Source organism: Solea senegalensis, linkage group LG10, assembly GCF_019176455.1.
Source record: "Solea senegalensis isolate Sse05_10M linkage group LG10, IFAPA_SoseM_1, whole genome shotgun sequence".
Lineage (NCBI taxonomy): Eukaryota > Metazoa > Chordata > Actinopteri > Pleuronectiformes > Soleidae > Solea > Solea senegalensis.
In genome coordinates this window covers 4381108-4401034 of record NC_058030.1, presented here as the reverse complement: position 1 = coordinate 4401034, position 19927 = coordinate 4381108, and the positions used below count along the sequence as shown (strand labels likewise).

The following is a 19927-nucleotide window of genomic DNA, read 5'->3' as shown; positions in this document are numbered from 1 at the left end:
GTCAGTCAGATTGTGAGATAACATTTACAGTATACAGTATTTCTATGTTACCTTCACCTTATTTTACCTATTAATGTTTGCTGCTTTTGCTGTTTTGTCAACATAATTTCCCCCTGGAATGGAGGATTAATTCATTTATGCATAATTAACATATGCTAATTGTACATCAATTTTAATCTGTAGTCCATGGCCAAATGTCATGATAGCCTCCTTAAATTAACTTTAATTCTTCTTGTTATTATTATCATCATTATTATTGCGCGGACACAATGTTAAACGAAATTAATTAACAGACAAACTGAAAAAGAAAAAGAGAATTTTTTTTTTTTTTTGGCTCTTGTAGGATGACGTCACACCACGTCCGCCTGCCCTTTCACTCCGTGCGCGAGCTCGACAGTCCAAAGTATAAAGTAGCGCGAGCGGCTTTAGTGAGGAGAAAAGTCTCGTTGAGGTAGAGAGAGAGAGACAGAGTGACGGACACGAGTCCACACACAGTAGGCTGTTCATGAACCCACGGAGCCGTGGACGTCCACGCTACTTCATTAAAGAGTAAAAAGGCGACAATGGAGTGGAAGTTATGGATTTAAAGCGCAGAGGACGTGAAATGGGTGATCTGCTGCTGGCGCTGTTACTGCTGACGAGTTCACTGGTGTCGGCGGCTCACGGTACGTTCACTTTTTTTTCTTCTTTTTGTTCACAACATGGATTTTTTGTGGAACAATGAGCGAAAGAAGCAAATAATGATAAGAACGTTGTAGTTAACGTGTTGTTGTGCTCTCCGGCTGTATGTGTGTGTGTGTATGTATGTGTATGTGCGCGCGCGTGTGCTCCCCCCTCTAACGTCCCCCCACACACCGAGACCAAGTGCAGCGCTAGCAGTGATTCCTTGTTTGACTCCGAGAGTTTATGGTTTTAATGGGAAAGAAGAACAGCAACGGCGATAATAATAACAACAATAATAGCAGCAGCACAGTTGTAATGACTTGGTCTTAAAACTTTACAGTGGTGTGTGCGTTCGCTATTGTCCACTTTTAAGGAACGTATCGACTACCACTACTGCTAATAACAATACTACATTTTATTTGTATCGTATTTTTATTTGATCAGATGTTCAAAGACACTTTACAACAACACATATCTTAGCAATAAAACACACACACACACAACATAAATTACACTTTAAAATCAGTCCCTAAAGTTCTGGTATAAACACACATTTTTTCACAACTTGGTCTCAACTTGGTCTGTCCCATTAGGACCAGGTTGTGGTTCTTCATTTCTGAGGCTCTGGCTAAAGTTTGGATACACATGGAGATTGTTTTTGTGTCTAGCTTAACGTTAAGGTTATACATTAACTGGTTAAAGTTATGGTTAGTTATCAGGTTGTTGGTGAAGTGGATCAGATGAGTTAATGGAAATCTCTAACAAGAGTAGATCCTCTAACCTCCTGTGTGTCTCCATGCTTTGTGCAGCCAGTTTAGCCCCTGAGTGTAATCATTTGTGGGATCATGGCAGTGAAGTTTGCAGTCAGCCTAGTGCTGCTCTCCTCTCAGGCCTGGCAGCTTCAGCTCCAGCTACAACTCCAGCCCATTCCTGCTTGGTGTCGGGTGTCAGGCAAACTCTAAGTTCCAGTCAGTGTGAAAAAGTAACCATGCTGTTTATTTGGGAAAAGAAAAAGGCAGCTGGACACGTTAGAGACTTTTTGCCCACGGAATCGTTGTGTTTATGAGTCTTAACTTTCTCCACTGGTTTGATTTGTGGTCTTTCTTGCCTGAAAGTGCTCAGACTCATAGGCGGAGCTTAGCTCCCTCTCACGCAAGGCACTGTCTGCATCTGAAAACTAAAGCCTCATGCTTTATGTTCACTTCACCACATACACACTCACACGGACAGTGCTGCAAGATACAACCCTTCACATGTTACTGTGAGGATCAGTTGGAAATCATCAACTTGCATTCAGTATTGTGCAACAAACATTGTTTGACAAAAAAAAAAAACATTCTGAATCCATACAAAACTAATCTTATGACGGTGGTCCATCTCAAAAACTATGCACAGTGTCACAGGTAGTACGTGAAATCCTTGAGTTTTCTGCACCACTACCAAAACCTTGGACTTAGAACTACAACATTTGTAACCATTAATTATCAGGCAGAATGCCCTCAGTGGTCACTTGTTTAAATACAAATGTATAATCAGCCAATCACAGAGCAGCAAATCAGTGCCTTTAAGCACGTAGACTTTATGTAGATGACAAAGTCCAAAATGTGTATCAGAACAGGAGCATTTCAGAAACTGCTGATCTATTAGGATTTTCACGCACAACCATCTCTACGGTTTATAGAAAAAGAGGAATGATCCAGATAATATCCAGATATCCAGGCAAATATGTCTTGACAGCAGAGGTCAGAGAAGAATTTCTATACTGGTTTGAAATGATGGAAAGGGCATGACAATAAACTGAATATCTTTGGTTCATGGACAAAACAAGACATTTGATGATGACATTTAGTGCAGAAAACATTTGATTACTTGAGAAATTAATATGTATTATAACCCCAGCATATAGTCACTGACAGTGAGTATTTATTGAAGCCTGACTCTTGTTGACAGATGGAGAATGATGTCCTGCTTTTAGCACCGAGGTGACGGCATGTTTGCACACTTCACACACACTGGACAAAAACAGCAAAGTCGTGTCAGTGCACTGATGGACAAGCTTCACAGCCTTGTGTTTGTTGTATTTTACTCTCAATATATTTTTTTCACACATCCATAATACACCAAGTCAATCAAATGTGCAAACCACAAAGAAAGAAAATAATGTCATCTGTCCAAATTGATATAATTACTGCTTCTGCAACATTTAAGCTGTGGGATCACTGAGAGATTTAGAGGATACAGCAGGTTTTTGTTTACGTCACTGCTACATTCTTGACTGCAGATAAGTGTAAACTCTTTTTATTTCTGTTGTCAAGACGAGAGGGCTATGAAATAATTATGTCTTATAATTGCTGGTATGTGTCGTTTTTCCAAGCTTTCTGTGGCAATAAAGTCATTGTTAATGACAGCAGCTCTGCGGTGATTTCAGCTGGACTTACATTTAAAATTTAATTTTAACTTCGTGCCTGCTCCCAGCTCTCTCAGGCCAACTTATGTCAGTGATTTGAAAAGCTTTTTGATTTTGAAAAGTGTTTACCTGGAACATTCAAGAAACACAGACTGAGGTGGTGTATTAATTTGCTCAGTTTGTTGGCTCACGTATGGAATCACAGGATGTATTAGATATCAGTGGTTAGGCCTATCACAGTTATTACATAATCACCTGCATGCAGTTATTTTGTCTTTAAACCACAATTATTTGAATAATCAACCTAATTGTCACAATTATGTTCATTTAAATCTCATTAAAACAAATGGGTGAAGCACATGTCACATTTTCTTCACGATTTTCACATTGTTTCCTTCCATCGTTTGTTTTTAACTGGCGGTCTTTTAAATAACATCATCTGGCTGTTTTTCTGCTTCATAGCACACGATTGGAGCATTAGCGCCTCTGACTCAGGGTTCCCACAGGTCCATGAAATCCTTGAAAGTCTCTGAATTTGAATGAAAAGTTTTTTGTTTTTTGAAACTCACCCCAAATAGACATGAACGTCACTGATGTGCCCTTCTTTTTTACAACAACACTTACTATTTCATGCGCTCTGCATGGCTTGACATACGTAGACTAGGCCTACGCAGAACAAACATCGAGTCATAATTACTAGCGGTTTTGTGGACACTGTCCACTGTCTCTCTCCACCGTTGACACGAGATTCCATGCAGAACAATGAGCGAGTAGCGTTAAGCGAGAGCAAATTACATGATGCCTGGGAAATGCAAATTCCAAGATCTTTGGCTCACTAAACACTAGCTTGCCCAAGATCCCAAGGACAATCACTTGGTCCAGATGCAGAGTGTTCTGCAAATCAATAAAAGTGGACGCCATGGGCGAAATGGCTCTTACAAGTTGCCCTCCCATATTAAGCTGTGTCAGCAGCATATTCAATCCTTGAATTTGAGGGCCTGGAAAGTAAATGAAAAGTCCTTGAATTTGAAAATGTTCTTGTCTAAATGTGCGGTCTAAATCGGCAACTAGCTCAGTTCAGACTGTGATGTGCGCTGTTTGATTAAGGTTGCTATAACAGATGCATGTGAAACAAATTGTTTTGACATGGCCATTGCTATCTAGACGTAAAACGCATCTGCTCTATCTGAGCACCCTAAGTACTTTGCACAAATTGGTTTACTCAATATTGTATTCATTTCATTCATAACTTTACAAAACTGCACACGTAAACTACATATTTATTGTTGCTAATTTTGTGTGTTTATCAGGTTGCATTCAATATTTTAAAATTCCTTATTCCTCCTACATATAGCTGTAGGGTATGTCCTTTAATTTTTCACACTTGTAGTAATTGTTATAATTTGTATTTTATTGTAATATTTTCCACCTTTCACCACCATCTTCTTTAACATCTTATATTGTTTGGTTTTTTTACATGTACTATATTTTGCCTTTAGTTCATATTTTCTATTTCGTACATTCCCACAAGTATATCCATTGGTCTTTCCATCTGGACAATGAAAGTGATCCAAATGATTTAGAGAGACTGGTTTGCTAGACTGGATGTTCAGTTATTAGTTGAGTTTAAATGATTTTTTTGTCTTTTGGGACAGAACGTGGGAGACATACATTAACATGTGAACCAATGAAAGTGGAGATCTCTAAGTATAGGTGTGAATACACCACACTGCAATAAGAATGCATTAAGATCAGATCTATGTGACCACAGTCTGAGATGTTTTCGGGCCACACTGAAGTTTTGTCTTCTCGGCTAACGCCCTTTGCTTTGGTAGAAGTATGTATTTATTCACAAACAAATGCATAACCTGGCTTTCTCACGGTGGCTAGTAAAGTGTGAAACAATATTACAAAGTGTGAAACACTTTTTACAAAGATAGAGACACATTTACATTAAGGACAAAATAAATTATATTTCACAAAATTGAAACAAATTTTCAAAAGCCACAGTTATGAGGGAACGTGAATGTAACAAATGCAGCAAGTTTTCGTAGATCATGGTGACTGTGCATGGACTGTGACACAGTGATGTTTGTCCATTTTGTGGAAAACCAATGATCTGCTTCACATGGTTTTGTGTAGATGGTTTCTCGATTTCTTTAAAAGACATGGACTAGACAGAAGGACCGAGTGCACGGGGAACATCTTAAAAGCTGGATCCTGCTGAACAGTGTCAGTGCAGCATAAGGTTAACTATCTTGTGCCATGTAAATAAACAGAATAAAAGTGTTGTTGGTCATTTAGCTGCCAATAACGTTGATATTGTGAAACATAAGTCTGTTGATTGCAACTGAGAAACCAGGCTCCATTTGTAAAATGGGTGGTAAAAGTGTTATGCATTTTGTAGGTTTTGTCCTGAATGTAAATTTCTCTAGCTTTGTAATATTGTTAATATTGCACTCACTGTACCTTCTCCATGAAAATTGCATAAACACCACATAGATATATAATTTATTGTTATTATATATTATACTTTAATTATAATTGCATCATGAAACATTTTTGTTACTGGTTTGACAGGAGCACACTTAGGAAGGTCCTGCCTCTAATGTTTAATATATTTTTTTTCTTTACTTCTAGCAAGTTTTAGTACATTACTGTCAGTTAAAAAGACAAATCATGTTTTTTTTTCTATTTGAAATAGATCAATGTATGGAACAGGAAAGTGAAATCACAAGCGGACACGGGAGACACATGTGGAAACACATGTGGAGACACTTTAATAAGGCCATGTGTGAACTGATGAACTCAGACTTGATTGTCACTGGAAAGGGGGTCAATGTGCAGTAAGCAATGACAACACAAGTATTTATCACGGCTCACTGTTTAAAGCAGCTATGGCTGCCGGGCTCAGGCTTTTTCCAAAGCCAGCACGTCTTCACCTCATAGTTCTGTTCTGTTGTGGCTTGGATGTTAATGTCAGGTCTGAAAAGAACCACTAATCATTTTAAGAAACCTGAATAGATTTTAAATTGTTACTAATTACTTTTCAAGCACTACATGGGCTTGCCTCTACATACCTCACAGATTTACTTGTGGGCCTGGCCACTGCATGCATCCTTACTGTTCCCGCAGATTGGGTTTAAATGAAGCCTCAGCCCATACTTTTACATGAAGGCTTTTACTACAGTAAACCTGTTGCCTTTCTACTTTCACTTGTTTTTATCATGCATTCTGTCTTATCAGCTGAAAAGTGGCATTGTATCCAGATACAGTTTTTATCAGGTTGGATTTACATCTGTACTGTCATCACATGTGGTCAACTTTTGTCTGATTGTACTGTGACCATTAATCCAGGTGTAAATGGGTTCAAAATAATGATAATTTTATGTTGTTTTAGTATCAAATAGCAGGAGTTGCCTGTTGGCCAATTTTGCTGAACTTTGACACTTCACACATAACTCTCACACACTGATGGGCCTGTCTGTACGGTTGTGCGTGTGGTTTGGGGATTTTCTTGTTTTCTTAGACACTATATAAATCTTAATTTCAACAAATGAACATTCCTTACTTGTGTTTAAAATTGCCTCGCCAGAGTTGTGTGGATTGGAGGCCTGATTATATTATATTAATACAAATGTTTCTGTGGTGTCCAGCCTTGTTTTGCTCTGACCTTCATTTTTGAATGGCAACTTCTGTATCAATTTTAACTTGCTTTGTCCTCAACTTTAAAGATAAATGTGTTTTTGAAGTTTGTAATGATTTGTAAACCAAATCAGCAGTTTTACATCCTAACAAATGTGTCCTCAAACTACCTCAGAAAGTGGTTTATGTGGTTGGAACATTCAGACCATTTAGGCCTGTACTTAGTGCAATCTGGCCGAGATCAGATCATTGAGGATGGCTGTTAATACCAGGTCTGAACATGGTTAAAAAACAACAACTGATTTTTCTCTTTATACTGAAGTATAATGAGCTGAGTTCAGTTTTTAGTTTATGTAGATGTAACGGTGAATATATTATGAAGATAACGTTGACTTAAGTGCCTGAAATCATTTTTTGTCCCCACTGGCAGCAGTGTTTTTAGTGAGAGCAAGCCTCTGTTTCTCAGGCTTGTTCTCAGCACAGTGGGTATGCACAGTGCACTCAACTCTGACAATGTGTCAGTACCTGATACAACCATGTTGAATAGCTCTATATTCTGACTGCTATTACTGATCTACAGCCCAGAGACACGTGTCTCTCACTCTCAGTACTATGACCGTAAATCTAGAAAAACGTTTATTGTACCTAATTCAACACCCAATCCAATCAGGAGCCAGAACAAGGCCTCTCAGCTTGTGAGCTTATAGCCTAAATGCTGATAGCTAAGGCAGCTGTGGTTCAGTGGTAGAGGGGGTCGTTTTTCAACTGGAAAGTTGTGTGTTCAATCCCCTCCTCCTCTACTCTATGTGCTGATGTGTTCCTGCGCCAGATACTTAACCTCAAGTTGTTCCTGACAGCTGTGCCAAGATAATTTATACTGGAGTATGAAGTTTGTTCAGTTGTGAATGAGATGGCTCAGTTAATACACTTTGTAAGGCCAAGCATAAACTTCCCTGGTCATGATCTGGCAACTTTGCCACCACTTTCATACCCCAACAGGGAAGAACACAATGTGAAAACACAACCCAAACAACTTTTTTGCACTTTTTAAGGCTAATTATCAGGGTCCTGGCACATAACATCAGAGTCCAGGGCAAGAGGAAGAAGTGTTTGTCACTGCTCTAGAGTTTTAATAACTGTGATGTGCATTGTGGTGAGTGATGGGATTTAAGCTAAGAGAACATTACCTTGCAGAACACGTTTGGTGAGAGTGTTCGAAAAGATCAAGCTGCTATTGATTTTTCTGAGACAAATCCGGTACAGGGACAAAAACACAGCAGCTACGAGCTAGTGTGTATTCACAGTCCCTCCTTATGTTCACTGTTGTTAGTTAAAGCTGAAAAGGTTAAAATACTTGCTAAAGATGGTAAGCAAGAAAGAGCCATCAGTTATTTTTTTGTCATCCTGTTTTTAAGTGAGGGTTACACTGAGGTCTATGACCTGCTCTGTGTGGGAACTAATTTTCACACAATGTGGGATTTCAACCCTCAAATAATGTCTTTAATATTATTTTGATGGTTCAACTTACAACACGGTGAATGGCACGCCTGCCATAGCCTTACAAATTTGTCTCTTTGGGTGGGCCACCCAGAAATACCTTCTTCCCTTGAACCCTGTATTTCCACTTCAGAGGCCAACCAATAGGTGATTTCCACACGCACACTTCTCTCCATTAGACTGCACTATATGGGCCATTGCATCCAGGTTTCATACACCAAGTCTGTTCTTTTGTTTGGATGGAGGCTCACTCAACAAAACGGGACAAGACCTAACACAGGCTGACTTGGAACAGAGCAACACCTAATGCTTTTCTCTACATGACCTTTAGGGTTTTTCATTCATTCATAAACAAATGACAACCAGATACACCTTTTTCATTTTTTTCACAACAAACCTCAGAAATCAAATCTTAATTGGCTAATTTGAGATTGACGATAGGAAGTATCTAATTGTTCTGCATAAGGAAAAGATTGAGGTTGAAATACCGAGCCATACAGATGGTTAGTGACTGAGTGTCGGAATTTGAGTTGGTAAGCAACATAGCAGCAGGGGAAGGAGTAGAGTTAGGGGCTAGAAGAGAAATCTGAGGGGCTGGAGGGAAGGAGAAGAGATTTGGTGACAGTGCTGAGGAGGAATGTAAAGAAGAGATTGATATCTTTTCCTGTTTGTGTTGCTCTGGTGTGAAACTCGAGTAGGTTCTGTGCTGTTTGGACTTCATCCAAGTCTGATGGAGGGAGAGGAGAGACAGGAAAAAGAGAGGACAGAGAGGAGAAAGACAGGAATGAAAGAAAAACTGCTGGGAGAAGAGAGAGGAGGAAGGTGAAAGGGGGATTGTGGGAGAAGTGGAGGATGGAGAGAGGAGACAGGCAAAGGGAGGATTGAGGGAGGAATAGGAAAGAAGGAACAGAGGTGGAAAGAGAGGAAGTCTGAGGCAGTCTACCTTGATTTCTCTGGAGTCCCCCCACACACACAAATAGGCCGCATAACTTTACTCCCTGTACTCATCACACATTTTTCTTGTCCCAGCTGGGGAGGTGTAAAGAAAATCTCTTCCTTCCTTGCAACAAACACATGCACACCCCCCGTCTGTCTGTCTGTCTGTCTCTTTCTCTCCCTGGTTCCATTCAGTTGCTACAGTGACAGGACTATTGTCATGTGTGTACTTGCTCACTCACTGGTATATGTAACCTGTAAAAGACTTCAAAGTAACTAGATGTAAACAGGACACCATTACTGGGGTTGGCGTCTCCTCTCCATGTGAATGCAAGCTCCCCTAAGAATGTACACTGTACAATTTAAGACCAGAAGCCAGAATCTGTTTTTCCTTGCGTCCCGTCATTAGCCATATTTTCAGTGAGAGGGAACCTCCCCATCAGTGCAAGGGATTGCACAGCACAGCCTCATACAGTCATAGTAAAATTAACCTTTTTTTTCACAGTTGAAAGTCGTTTCATTCCCAAAGCTGAGTCCAAGGGACACAGTTACAGTCATTAGTCTTTAACCCTTTTCTAGTCCTTTGCATTACAGTTGACCCATTCACACAGCACTGACATTATGTATCTAATGCTTTTATCTATCCCTTCCATTCATACACCACTGACTGCCATCAGGGGCAACGTGGTGTTCAGTATCTTACCTCAGTAATCTAGAGGAACCAGTTCTCTACTCACAGTGAAGATGACACATTTACTCAGGCATTGTGTCTAAACTTTTTGTTGAATTCGGAAAAATAGTACTAAAGAGGATAATAAGTATGAGAAATTTGCAAGGGAAATTTGTGACTTCATGTATCTTTCAACTTCTTACATATTGTGTGGTCAATGTAGTATGCCTAAACAAAGAAAGATTTGAAATGTTCTAGATTGGATTGTTTAAGTGTTGGGTTACGAGTTGCCATCTTGTCTCCAGCTTTGTGATAATCTGGACCTGGCTTTATGTTGACCTAGGCTGTTATCCTTCCCCCACAACTGTTAGGTTTGGTTGTCTGCACTCATGTTCCCTGAATCTGTGGGTGACAATAGTTAAATAGCAATATATATTGTAATTAAATTTTCTTCTGTAACAATACAACCAGTATTGGGCATCTTACTTTAAAAAGGTAATTAGTTATAGTTACAAATGACTTCTCCCAAAAAGTAATTGAGTTGGTAACTCAGTTACCACATTGTAAAAGTAATTAGTTACTCAGCAAAGTAACTGACATTATTTTTTATCTTCTATAACACTATTACATTCTTTAACATCCTATATGTCAAATATGTTATCTGGAATACCTGAATGAAGAATAAAAACCCTCTGTATACAGTATTTTAGAGCATTTGGTATTTATTTGAATTGAAGGGCACACAAATGTTAACTTGGGTAAAGAGAAAAATGGCCTTTAAGTAGTGCAAATCTCTGTATCTGTATACCACTGCACAATAAACAGGGCACTATCCAACTCTTAAATATTCAGTAAAGTAACAAAATTAAATATTGAAAATAAACAACATTCACACACTTTGCATTCAAGTACTAAACCAATACACCCAAATGCTTCATTAAGTTGCTCGAGGTTGACATGGACAACCAACAACTCCTTTTAGTGTGCACGTTGTAATGTTTAATGCTACTGACTTTTATTTTGATACACCGAAAATAGGAAGTTTGTCATGACATGCTAGGATGTAAACAAACAATAAAGTGTGGCTAGCAGAAGCTCCCAAGGAAATCGAGTGTATCTGAATTTATTGACGACATAACAAGTCACAACACACGTTACATATACATTCTTTCCTTTTACCTCGGTAAGGGAGAAGTAGTGTCAATATTTCCACTTAAAAAACGCTATGCTTCCCTGGTTCGTCGCCATTGTCTTAGAGCGTACAGTGAGACAGCGTGAGCAGGGCACCCGTCCACCCAGCCTATCATCATCACATTTGCAACGGTGTCGTCATCAATCATCTCCACCCCTGCTCTCTTGTAACACAAGTAACGTGCCACTTTACATTCTCAGTAACGGTAACGGCGTTGCAACGATAGGAAAAGTAATTCATTAGATTACTTCGTTACTGAAAAAATAGTAACGCTGTTATACTTAAACGCCGTTACTCCCAACACTGGCGAGGTGAGTAGAGCCGGTGGAAATATGCCATATGTATGGTATAATGTGCAAACACACTTTGAGTAAGACACAAACAAGTAATTGCTATGATATGTTCTTCCTATGAAGTGTTTTGGAGTGAAACTTGTGTCTACCGCTTTATCCTCACTGTCGTAAAAACTCACCACTGACGCTCCCCCCTCCCTCCCCCTCTCCTGGCCAAGTGCATTTGTTTTCAACGGAGCTGGCAAACACAAGCCGCAGAGCCATGTGAAAATACACATAAATACCTAACAAGTACAACAGCATAAACAGCAGGTCGGCATCCGTTTTGCACGCTTCTGTCTTTTTCAGTTCTCGCCATCGGTAAAAAGACGGTCTCCTGTTTTTCTGCCATGTGGCCCCTCGCTCAGTTAGACAGTTGTTTCCTATTTCTCGCTTCATCCAACAGTTTTCTTTGCTTTTTTTTCGCCGGCTCTGCCACGAAGAGCGAATAAAATAACGCTCTTGCTGCCTTGATCTTATGGCCGGTACCTGGGGTGTATGTGTATAAAGGATTCCGTGCTGGTGGCCCTGATCTTGGAACACTGGTTGTCCGCTAAAAGACTGTATGGAGGGTCTCCCCGCAACTTGACATTTAACTGTCACAATCGCTCCAAAGCTGTTAAATCAGGGTAAAAATACTGCATACTTCCCGATTTAGTGGTTCTGTTACCTTTTTGTTACTTTTTTACAGGCTCATGCCTCTTTCACCTCAAACTGACTTACCCTAAGACATTTTTTTTAGTCTTTGTCTGTCTGCATAGTTCTCATTCTTTCCTTCCATGTGAGTATGATTGGGCGATGTGGCCAAAAATTTTATCACAACAAGGTTTTCAAATCAGTGTTTATCAATAATTATCATGATTCAATGTGAAATACTTAAAGAGTGAGTTTTGCTTCTGAGTGAAAGTTGAACAAACCAGTTACTTCTGGTTTTAGGGAAGGAAAACAGCAGACACTAAACCGAGATTATGTGTTGTATCTCAAAGTGTGTTTGCACAATTACCATTATATTTAACCCTTGCCGTACAGAAAATCATATATATGCTGTTTTAGAATTTTTGCCCTACACGTGAGGCTGTAAAAGTCCAGACACTTTCTTAGAATGTGTTTGAATCTCTCCTATTTGGTCCTATTTTGCATTCACAAATTTATCACAAACAAAAGACGTCTGTTAAAGATGAGTATGAGGCATAAAAGTTGTTGTGAGTGCACAACATGAACTAAGTTCCCATCCACATTGATGTCTGTCACACAATTCTTTTTGTTCTTAATTTCAGTCATTAAAATAATTGTAATGTTATATGTCTTTTTGTTGGGGGAGCGTCCATACTGACAGAGGCAGTGTGTCTCAATGCTGTGGGACTACAGTAGGCTTGGTTGTGCCAAACCACAGCGTAGCAGGTCTGCCGCCCTGCCAGCCCCAAACCACAAGCTTCCCCAGAGGCACTGTGGCAGCTGCTGCTGTGACAGCCACGGCCTCCAACAGTGGGAGGACAACATCTCTTGAGTTACCAAGCTGCCCTCACACATAGACACACAGCTACGCATGGAATTCAGACCCTGACATACACATACTTCACAGGCATACAATATCTCAAGGTTTTAAATGTGTATTTTAGTAAATCGTCCCATTTCATTCACAGACGGGAACATTAATGTATAGCATAGTGGTGCCTCCAGGAAATCCTTCTGGCCTTTTTTTTCCTTTTCAGTGGCCTCTGCAGAATGTTGCCAGATGGCATTAATGTTAGAAGTTGTATCTGTTTGACATCACATGGTTGGGCTCTGTGTCAGCAAGTGGCAATCTTATTTGGTGCAAGCAGGTTCTTGTTTTTGCCAAAGGCTGTTTGGTACTTCTGTGACTTGCTGCTAACTTGACTGTGGCATGTGGCACTGTTGAGGTGTGTGCAGTGGCACTGAACTGATTGTAAATCAGGCAGCACAACAGTCGGTGTGAGTAATTGGTGACAGTAAAATTAGACGATGAGACGTCTGAAGGTCGAAATCACCTACATTAAAGGTCACTAAAACAGTCCAGATCAGGTCCCAGATGACATTCTATACGGACCTGAACCTTTAACTGATAAAAGTCACGTTCTGAAGCAGCATTTCTCTTTGAATGGACAGAACGTTTCTACCATTTGACGCACCAGTTAAGTCCAGTTAATTCAGACCAGTCACGATTGTTGTAAATCACCACATGATGACTCAACCTATCAAATTAGTGAAATTTGAGGTTGAGTCAGTGAGTGAGACACAAACAGGCAGAGATGGAGGGAGGAAGAATAGTCAAGTAACTTCACATGGACAGAATCTTTAATCAAAACAAGAGTAAATTGTTTAGGAAAAAGATAAACCTAATTTACACTTATTTGTTTCTTCTTGTAAACTAAAGCACTCTAATGGCATATTTCCACCGGCTCTACTCGCCTCAGCACGGCACGACATGGTACCATTAGGTTACTTAACGTGGGCAGAGTCATCACTGAACGGCTGAGTGAAACTGCGGTGACTTCTTTTTATACGCGACACACACATACACACACAAGAGTGACTAGTGACTTTACACCAGACTTCTGTAGTTGTTTGAAATTAACCCAAGTTTTTTTAGGATTGTTAAGTTGTTATAACTTATCTACAATTCAGCGCGGCTTGGTTTCTGTCCACGCGTCTCCGGAGAACAGCCTCACACTCCACTCCGGGAGAGGAAGTAGGAAAAGAAAACATCCGGTTTACTTTTCAGAATTAAAGATCCTGTGATGATACCACATTGTACTTCACTTTACTACATCATAGAAAGAGTCCTCGCGTGCTCAGCATGCTCCTGTTTATTCCCTCTGTAGAAATACTGCTTTGTTTGTTGTGTTTACGACATTTAAAATATATTTCCGTGCGAGCAGAACCCCAAAAAAACCTAGTCTCACGACTCCAGCTGTGCAGCTGTGTGGAAGTGGGTGGAAGTGAGACGGTAACTTGGCTGAGCTGAGTGGACCAGAGCGGAGCGCGTCCTTTCTGCCCAGCAACAGTGAATAATATTTTCTGATTGGCTGATAAGTCGCTAATTCAAGACAGCTGTATGAATGAACTACGCAGAGCAATCTGCCTTCGTATCATCGATTCATAGATTATTCATTTATTTGCGATGCCTTTTATCACTTATCAGCGTGGGAAATATCACTGTGGCAAGGCGAGTAGAGCTGGTGGAAATGCGCCTTAAGATCTACCTTTCACATGACCTTTGCTTGAGGAATTTCTTTTCTCTCTGGACCTATTGGAATCAATTTGAATACTGCTGAGGTAGATAAATCATTAACTTTGTGTTTTGTGTTCTGATTGTGGAATGAAGTATGGCTGAAAAGTTTGCTTACTAAATGTACTGTATGGATGGGTGGGGTTTCGGTTGAACTTTTTCACTATCAACCAATACCGCATAAACAGTGTGTAATATGTGAATTTCCTGTCAGACTCCACAGCTGTAGGATTTCCCTCAGCTTTGGGTTAGTTTCATATGTTTTGAATCTTACTTAGAATTTCTTCTGCTCTTCAGGCTCACCTCTCCTTCTCTTTGCCAACCGGCGGGACATACGTTTGGTGGATGCAGAGAGTGTGCGGGGTGAGTCGGCCATTGTTGTCGGTGACCTGGAGGATGCAGCAGCAGTGGACTTCCTGTATTCGGAGGGCCTTATATTCTGGACCGATGTCAGTGAGGAGGCCATCAAGCAGACCCACTGGAACCAGTCATCCAACTGTAAGGCTGCACATTGTCTTTCTTGTGTCCATTCTCCTTGAATAATGAGGAGCAGCGGTAAATGCATTCTTCCTCTTGTCAACGCTTTACACTGTGAATGTTCTGTGGTTGCAGCCCTTAAAGAGGCACTGGGAACTGGCAAGACTGTGGTAGTATCAGGGCTGGACAGTCCTGATGGCCTGGCCTGTGACTGGTTGGGTAAAAAGCTTTACTGGACAGACTCAGAGACCAATCGGATTGAAGTGGCCAACCTCAACGGAACCTCCAGGAAAGTCCTGTTTTGGATGGACTTGGACCAGCCCAGAGCTGTTGCTCTCAACCCTGCACAACGGTAAATAGACATACTTCCATTTAGTTTTTGGATATGCTGTTCAGTTTGTATCGAGATCCAAATAGAGAATGATCAACACAGGACGAAAAAAAGCGCTGTGCTGTTTAGAGCTGCTCATTTAAAGGCTATGTAGTCTTAAAGATATATGAAGTTTGGGATTTTTTATGTGAAACTTACTTGTCTTTTTCCCCATAGACTGGCTACTACCTATCTTTGTGGAAAGCCCAGATACCACTCTAATTTTCATAAACTACATAATTAGATTTTATTATATGTACACTTGCTATTTAATGGCATTGAATTTTTTTTCTGCATTTAACCCATCCTTATTACACATCAGTATTGAACACACTAACTGGGCACAGGGGCAACTCACATTTGCACTAATGGTGTTGGGTACCTTGCTCAGAGGCAGCTCAGCTCTTGACCTGTCCTAGCTGTCCCAATATAACGGACTCAATGACAACAAGGGTGGGATTCAAACCCACACATGCAGAGCACAATGGATTAGCAGACTATCACCTTAACCACCCATCCACCTCGTCCTTTATACCTCTTGATCAATTGATCAATGTCAAAAATACCTTAGCTGGCCTGGTATACCTTAACTGACAGTGCAATGTGTATTGATAATAACACATAACTGCAAAGAGAGAAGATGGTCTCCTCTGCAGAGTGGTTTGAACATAACACTGACCTCCCTTTGCTCTCGCACACAGCTAGTAGGATCAGCAAAGCCTTCGGATGATAGATTTACAGTTGTGGGTTATTCAGTCCATAAAACGCTCAGTTTGTTTTCCACTCTAATGACTTATGATTGTGCTTCACCCGTTTTAATGTGGTTTAAGGCCAATTAATAGTTTCCACATCCACGAGTCAACTGAGGTCCACTTGATGTAAATGTCGTCATCCACCCCATAAAGACCTTATGTGGATCTCCATGTGTAGCCCAAACATTTGTAACCGTGTGGCCAGTGTGTGTCAGCTATTCACGCTCCAGGTAGGACAGTATATTGGAATAGAGTAGAATGTGGATCAGCTACTCATGTGTGGAACACCAGTCCAAAATGGATCCTCATTTTAGTATGGATGGAACTGTAGGCATGTGAGTCTAAGTGGAACAAATTAGGATACAAATGTTCACTGCAATATTTTCTTTAATTTATCAAGGACATTGTACTTAAACTACACACTGGCTGACCTCCTTCAGTCCAGTCAGTAAATTTACTGCATTTAATCATTCCTTGTCTTTTCCTAGAGCATAATGGGTCCATCACAATGTAAACAGTTTGAGGCTTGAAGAGACTGAATACCATTTCAGCTTCTGAAGCAGCTTCTATGCGAAGCTAACATTTATATAGATTACAATAACCACAAGGCGGGTCTGTGTTTGGAGTTGTTGGCATATCTGTCGGTCATACTGTAACTGAAGCTCAGACCAGACAGGGAAGCCTGGAGAAAAGACAAATCTGTCCTGAAAACACACTGCAAGCCGAGGGGCTGCAAGGTAGCTGGTGCATACAGGGGCCAAGTGGAGAAGAAGCTAATGTGTAATGACATGTTAACAGATGCCCAACTTCACTTCTGTTCAAATTAGTGAAGTCAAATCAGATGTAGTCATTTTAGAAGTCGATATAGAATTCTGGCACAGCCCACATATTTGTCAGGTGCATAGAGAAAGGTGAAAACCTGTACAAATAATAATTGTCCTCGGGGATAAGGCGAATGAAGGCCACAAGCTGTAGCATGTTGATTTGATTTGACAAGTTGTTCTTGACAAGTTGATACTACAAGTAGTGCTGGTAGTTGGTAGTATTTTTTTTTTTAACATTTTAATTTTTGAAACTAGTGGATATGGATATGACCAGAGCAATTGAACAGATAGAATATGTTCTTTAATTTCTTCTCTCTTCGCTCTCTGTCATTTCTCTTTCTGCTTTGCTGCTCTGTAATTGTCATTTCTGCATTGGTGGCCAAAGGAATGCAGATCTGTCTATCATTCTCAGACTGTAGGTACGCTCACTCACTCACTGTGAGTCTGGAGCTCTATCTCTCACGTACACGCACTGCCACAGAATTTAATAAGTAGCATTCAAACCAATAACTATTGGTTGTGTGACAGGTTGATTTATTGCTCTCCACTATGAACTCAACCAAGGCAGACCAAGAGTGTAGAGAGTAATTTAGTTTTCATTGAAGATAAGACAAATTATTGTTTTCTTGGATTTGGGCAAATATTTAATCCTCATAAACATGAAACCACATGTACACCAGAAATGTAGAAATGTAAAATATTGCTGGTATAACCCAGATGTTAATAAACTGTTTAGATATGCTATATGTTTGAGAAGCACTGAACTCATCCTTATTTCCCTGTATTTGTACAACTGAGTTACTGTTTTTCCTTCCTTTTTCTCTATTCAGCTACATGTACTGGACTGACTGGGGGGAGGAGCCCAGGATAGAGCGTGCTGGCATGGATGGCAGCAACAGGTAGTGCATCTATATACAGGCTGCCATTAATATTCCCTTTGCATTCAGGTGTATAAGGTGTCAGTAGCAATTGCTTTATGTATAATCATGAAGGAAGTTACACTACATAGTTTCAGGATGCTTGAGGAGAAATATTTACTAGAAACACGAGACTTTTATCGCTACTTGCAAATGAGACATTTTGCTAATGACCAGGTAAAATGAGTAGCCGAATCAAGTCTAACTGTTATTAGACTAGTTTGAAAGGGAATATGCTTCATATAAAGATAGAGGCACTGTCTCATGTTTATATAAAGGACTCAGAAATTCGAAATCACACTTTTATATGTTAAAACAAAATGGGAAATGGAAGGAGCAATAAATATATCGGAGGAAGAGTGGGCAGCAAAATGGTCATACCAATGGAAAGCTACCAGCTCATAAACTTGGCGGGAGTTTGTCTGGTAAAGCCTGATAAGATATTTGATTACACCTTCCCAGAAATCTCACTATGAAGGTAAATCCGCTGTGTGCTGAAGAAAATGTAGAAATACAAATGCAAATCATTATCATGTTTTGGGCACTGTCAGGTTATTAAAAATTACTGGAAAGGATTACATACAGACATTTGTGTATGTTACCTGCCTATGGACAGTAAATGTCTTATGTCTGACGAATGACCAAAAAGAGACAAATATTTGTATACACTCCCATGTTATGTTTGTTTTTTTCCCTTGAAAAAGGACATTCAGGTGAACTTACTGTAAACACCTATTGACACAGATGTACATGCTAATGTTTGTCACTGAATGTCAGTAAATGAAAAAATTTAATAAAAACAGTGGTTCTTCAAAGATGAAAATGATATGTAAATGGTCCCTTCAATCTGTGTCTCTGTCTCTAACAGGAAAGTGATCGTAAACCAGGACATTTACTGGCCCAATGGTCTGACAATAGACCTGTTGGAAGATAAGCTGTACTGGGCAGATGCTAAACTCAGCTTCATTCACAGAGCCAACCTCGACGGATCAGCACGGTATGGATCTTTGTGTGTGGGAGTGAATGTTATGTTATTGCTGGAATTATGTGTACCATACTAAGGCACTCTGACATTCTGTCTTCTACTCACTTTGTTTTCTGGTCTTCTGGATGTTGATCTGATTCTGGTGTATCGTGTGTGTGTGCGTGTGTGTTTTCAAAGAATCATTCGTTTCACGTTTTTGAGAGACATCCAACATCATAAAAATGCTCTCATGTGCTGTTTTTGTTCTATGGTCACTAGTGTGGTGGCCAAGTAGCAACCCAGCGTAATGTAATCTGTTGTTTTATGAACTAGTGTTGTGAAGCCTCGGGTTTTGTATTTTGGTCAGCTCCATGTTGTTGTTTTTTTAAACCAGAAGAGAAGAGGGGGTTGTCCATCTAACACCTATAACCAGACACCTATTGGATAGTAATAGCTCACACAGTGACAATGTCCCAATTCATGCTGGGCTTTATGTTGTATTTGACTCTGAATTGGACGATAACTATATCAGATGACTGGACAGGGAGACCAAGCCCATTTTTATGTACAGAATATAGCAGCATACTGAGATTTGCCACACTAATCCCAGTAATTATGATGTATAGTGTCATACTACTTACATGCTACAAGATATAAATTCAATAAACTGGTAAATAAATTAGCACCCATCACTCTTAAAGTATGAAACGGTAGAAAGCCTTTGCGTTTTCACTCTGTTTAGATTCTTTCCAACAGTGGAGAAAGGGAGAAGAAGAAGAGAAAGCTAACTATACAGACAGAATGAAAAAAAACTGAGAGAAAAGCAAAAGCAAGGGAGAGTTGTCCAATACAAACACAACTGTGGTATGGAGGCCCCAGTCAAAACACACATAGCTTCACACACTCTTGCAGTGTATCTCCTACAGCTCAATCATTCCCTCTCCCCTCAAGATTGGCAGCTTTCTTTCTCCAAATCTCTTCATTCTCCCTCTCTTTATCCATCCAACCTTTCTTCAACATTTTCTTAGAGG

At 40.0% G+C, this 19927-nt stretch overlaps 1 protein-coding gene across 1 annotated transcript in view; it reads left to right on the top strand.

Moving 5' to 3' along the window:
- Positions 1 to 415: 415 nt before the first annotated feature.
- Positions 416 to 19927, top strand: part of lrp5 (low density lipoprotein receptor-related protein 5) — a 51802-nt gene continuing 32290 nt past the window's right edge. The window contains exons 1-5 of the mRNA XM_044035866.1: positions 416 to 665; positions 14890 to 15090; positions 15205 to 15421; positions 17846 to 17914; positions 18801 to 18929. Coding sequence (XP_043891801.1) covers positions 578 to 665; positions 14890 to 15090; positions 15205 to 15421; positions 17846 to 17914; positions 18801 to 18929 — 704 coding nt within the window. The 5' untranslated portion in view covers positions 416 to 577. The remainder of the gene's footprint in view (positions 666 to 14889; positions 15091 to 15204; positions 15422 to 17845; positions 17915 to 18800; positions 18930 to 19927) is intronic.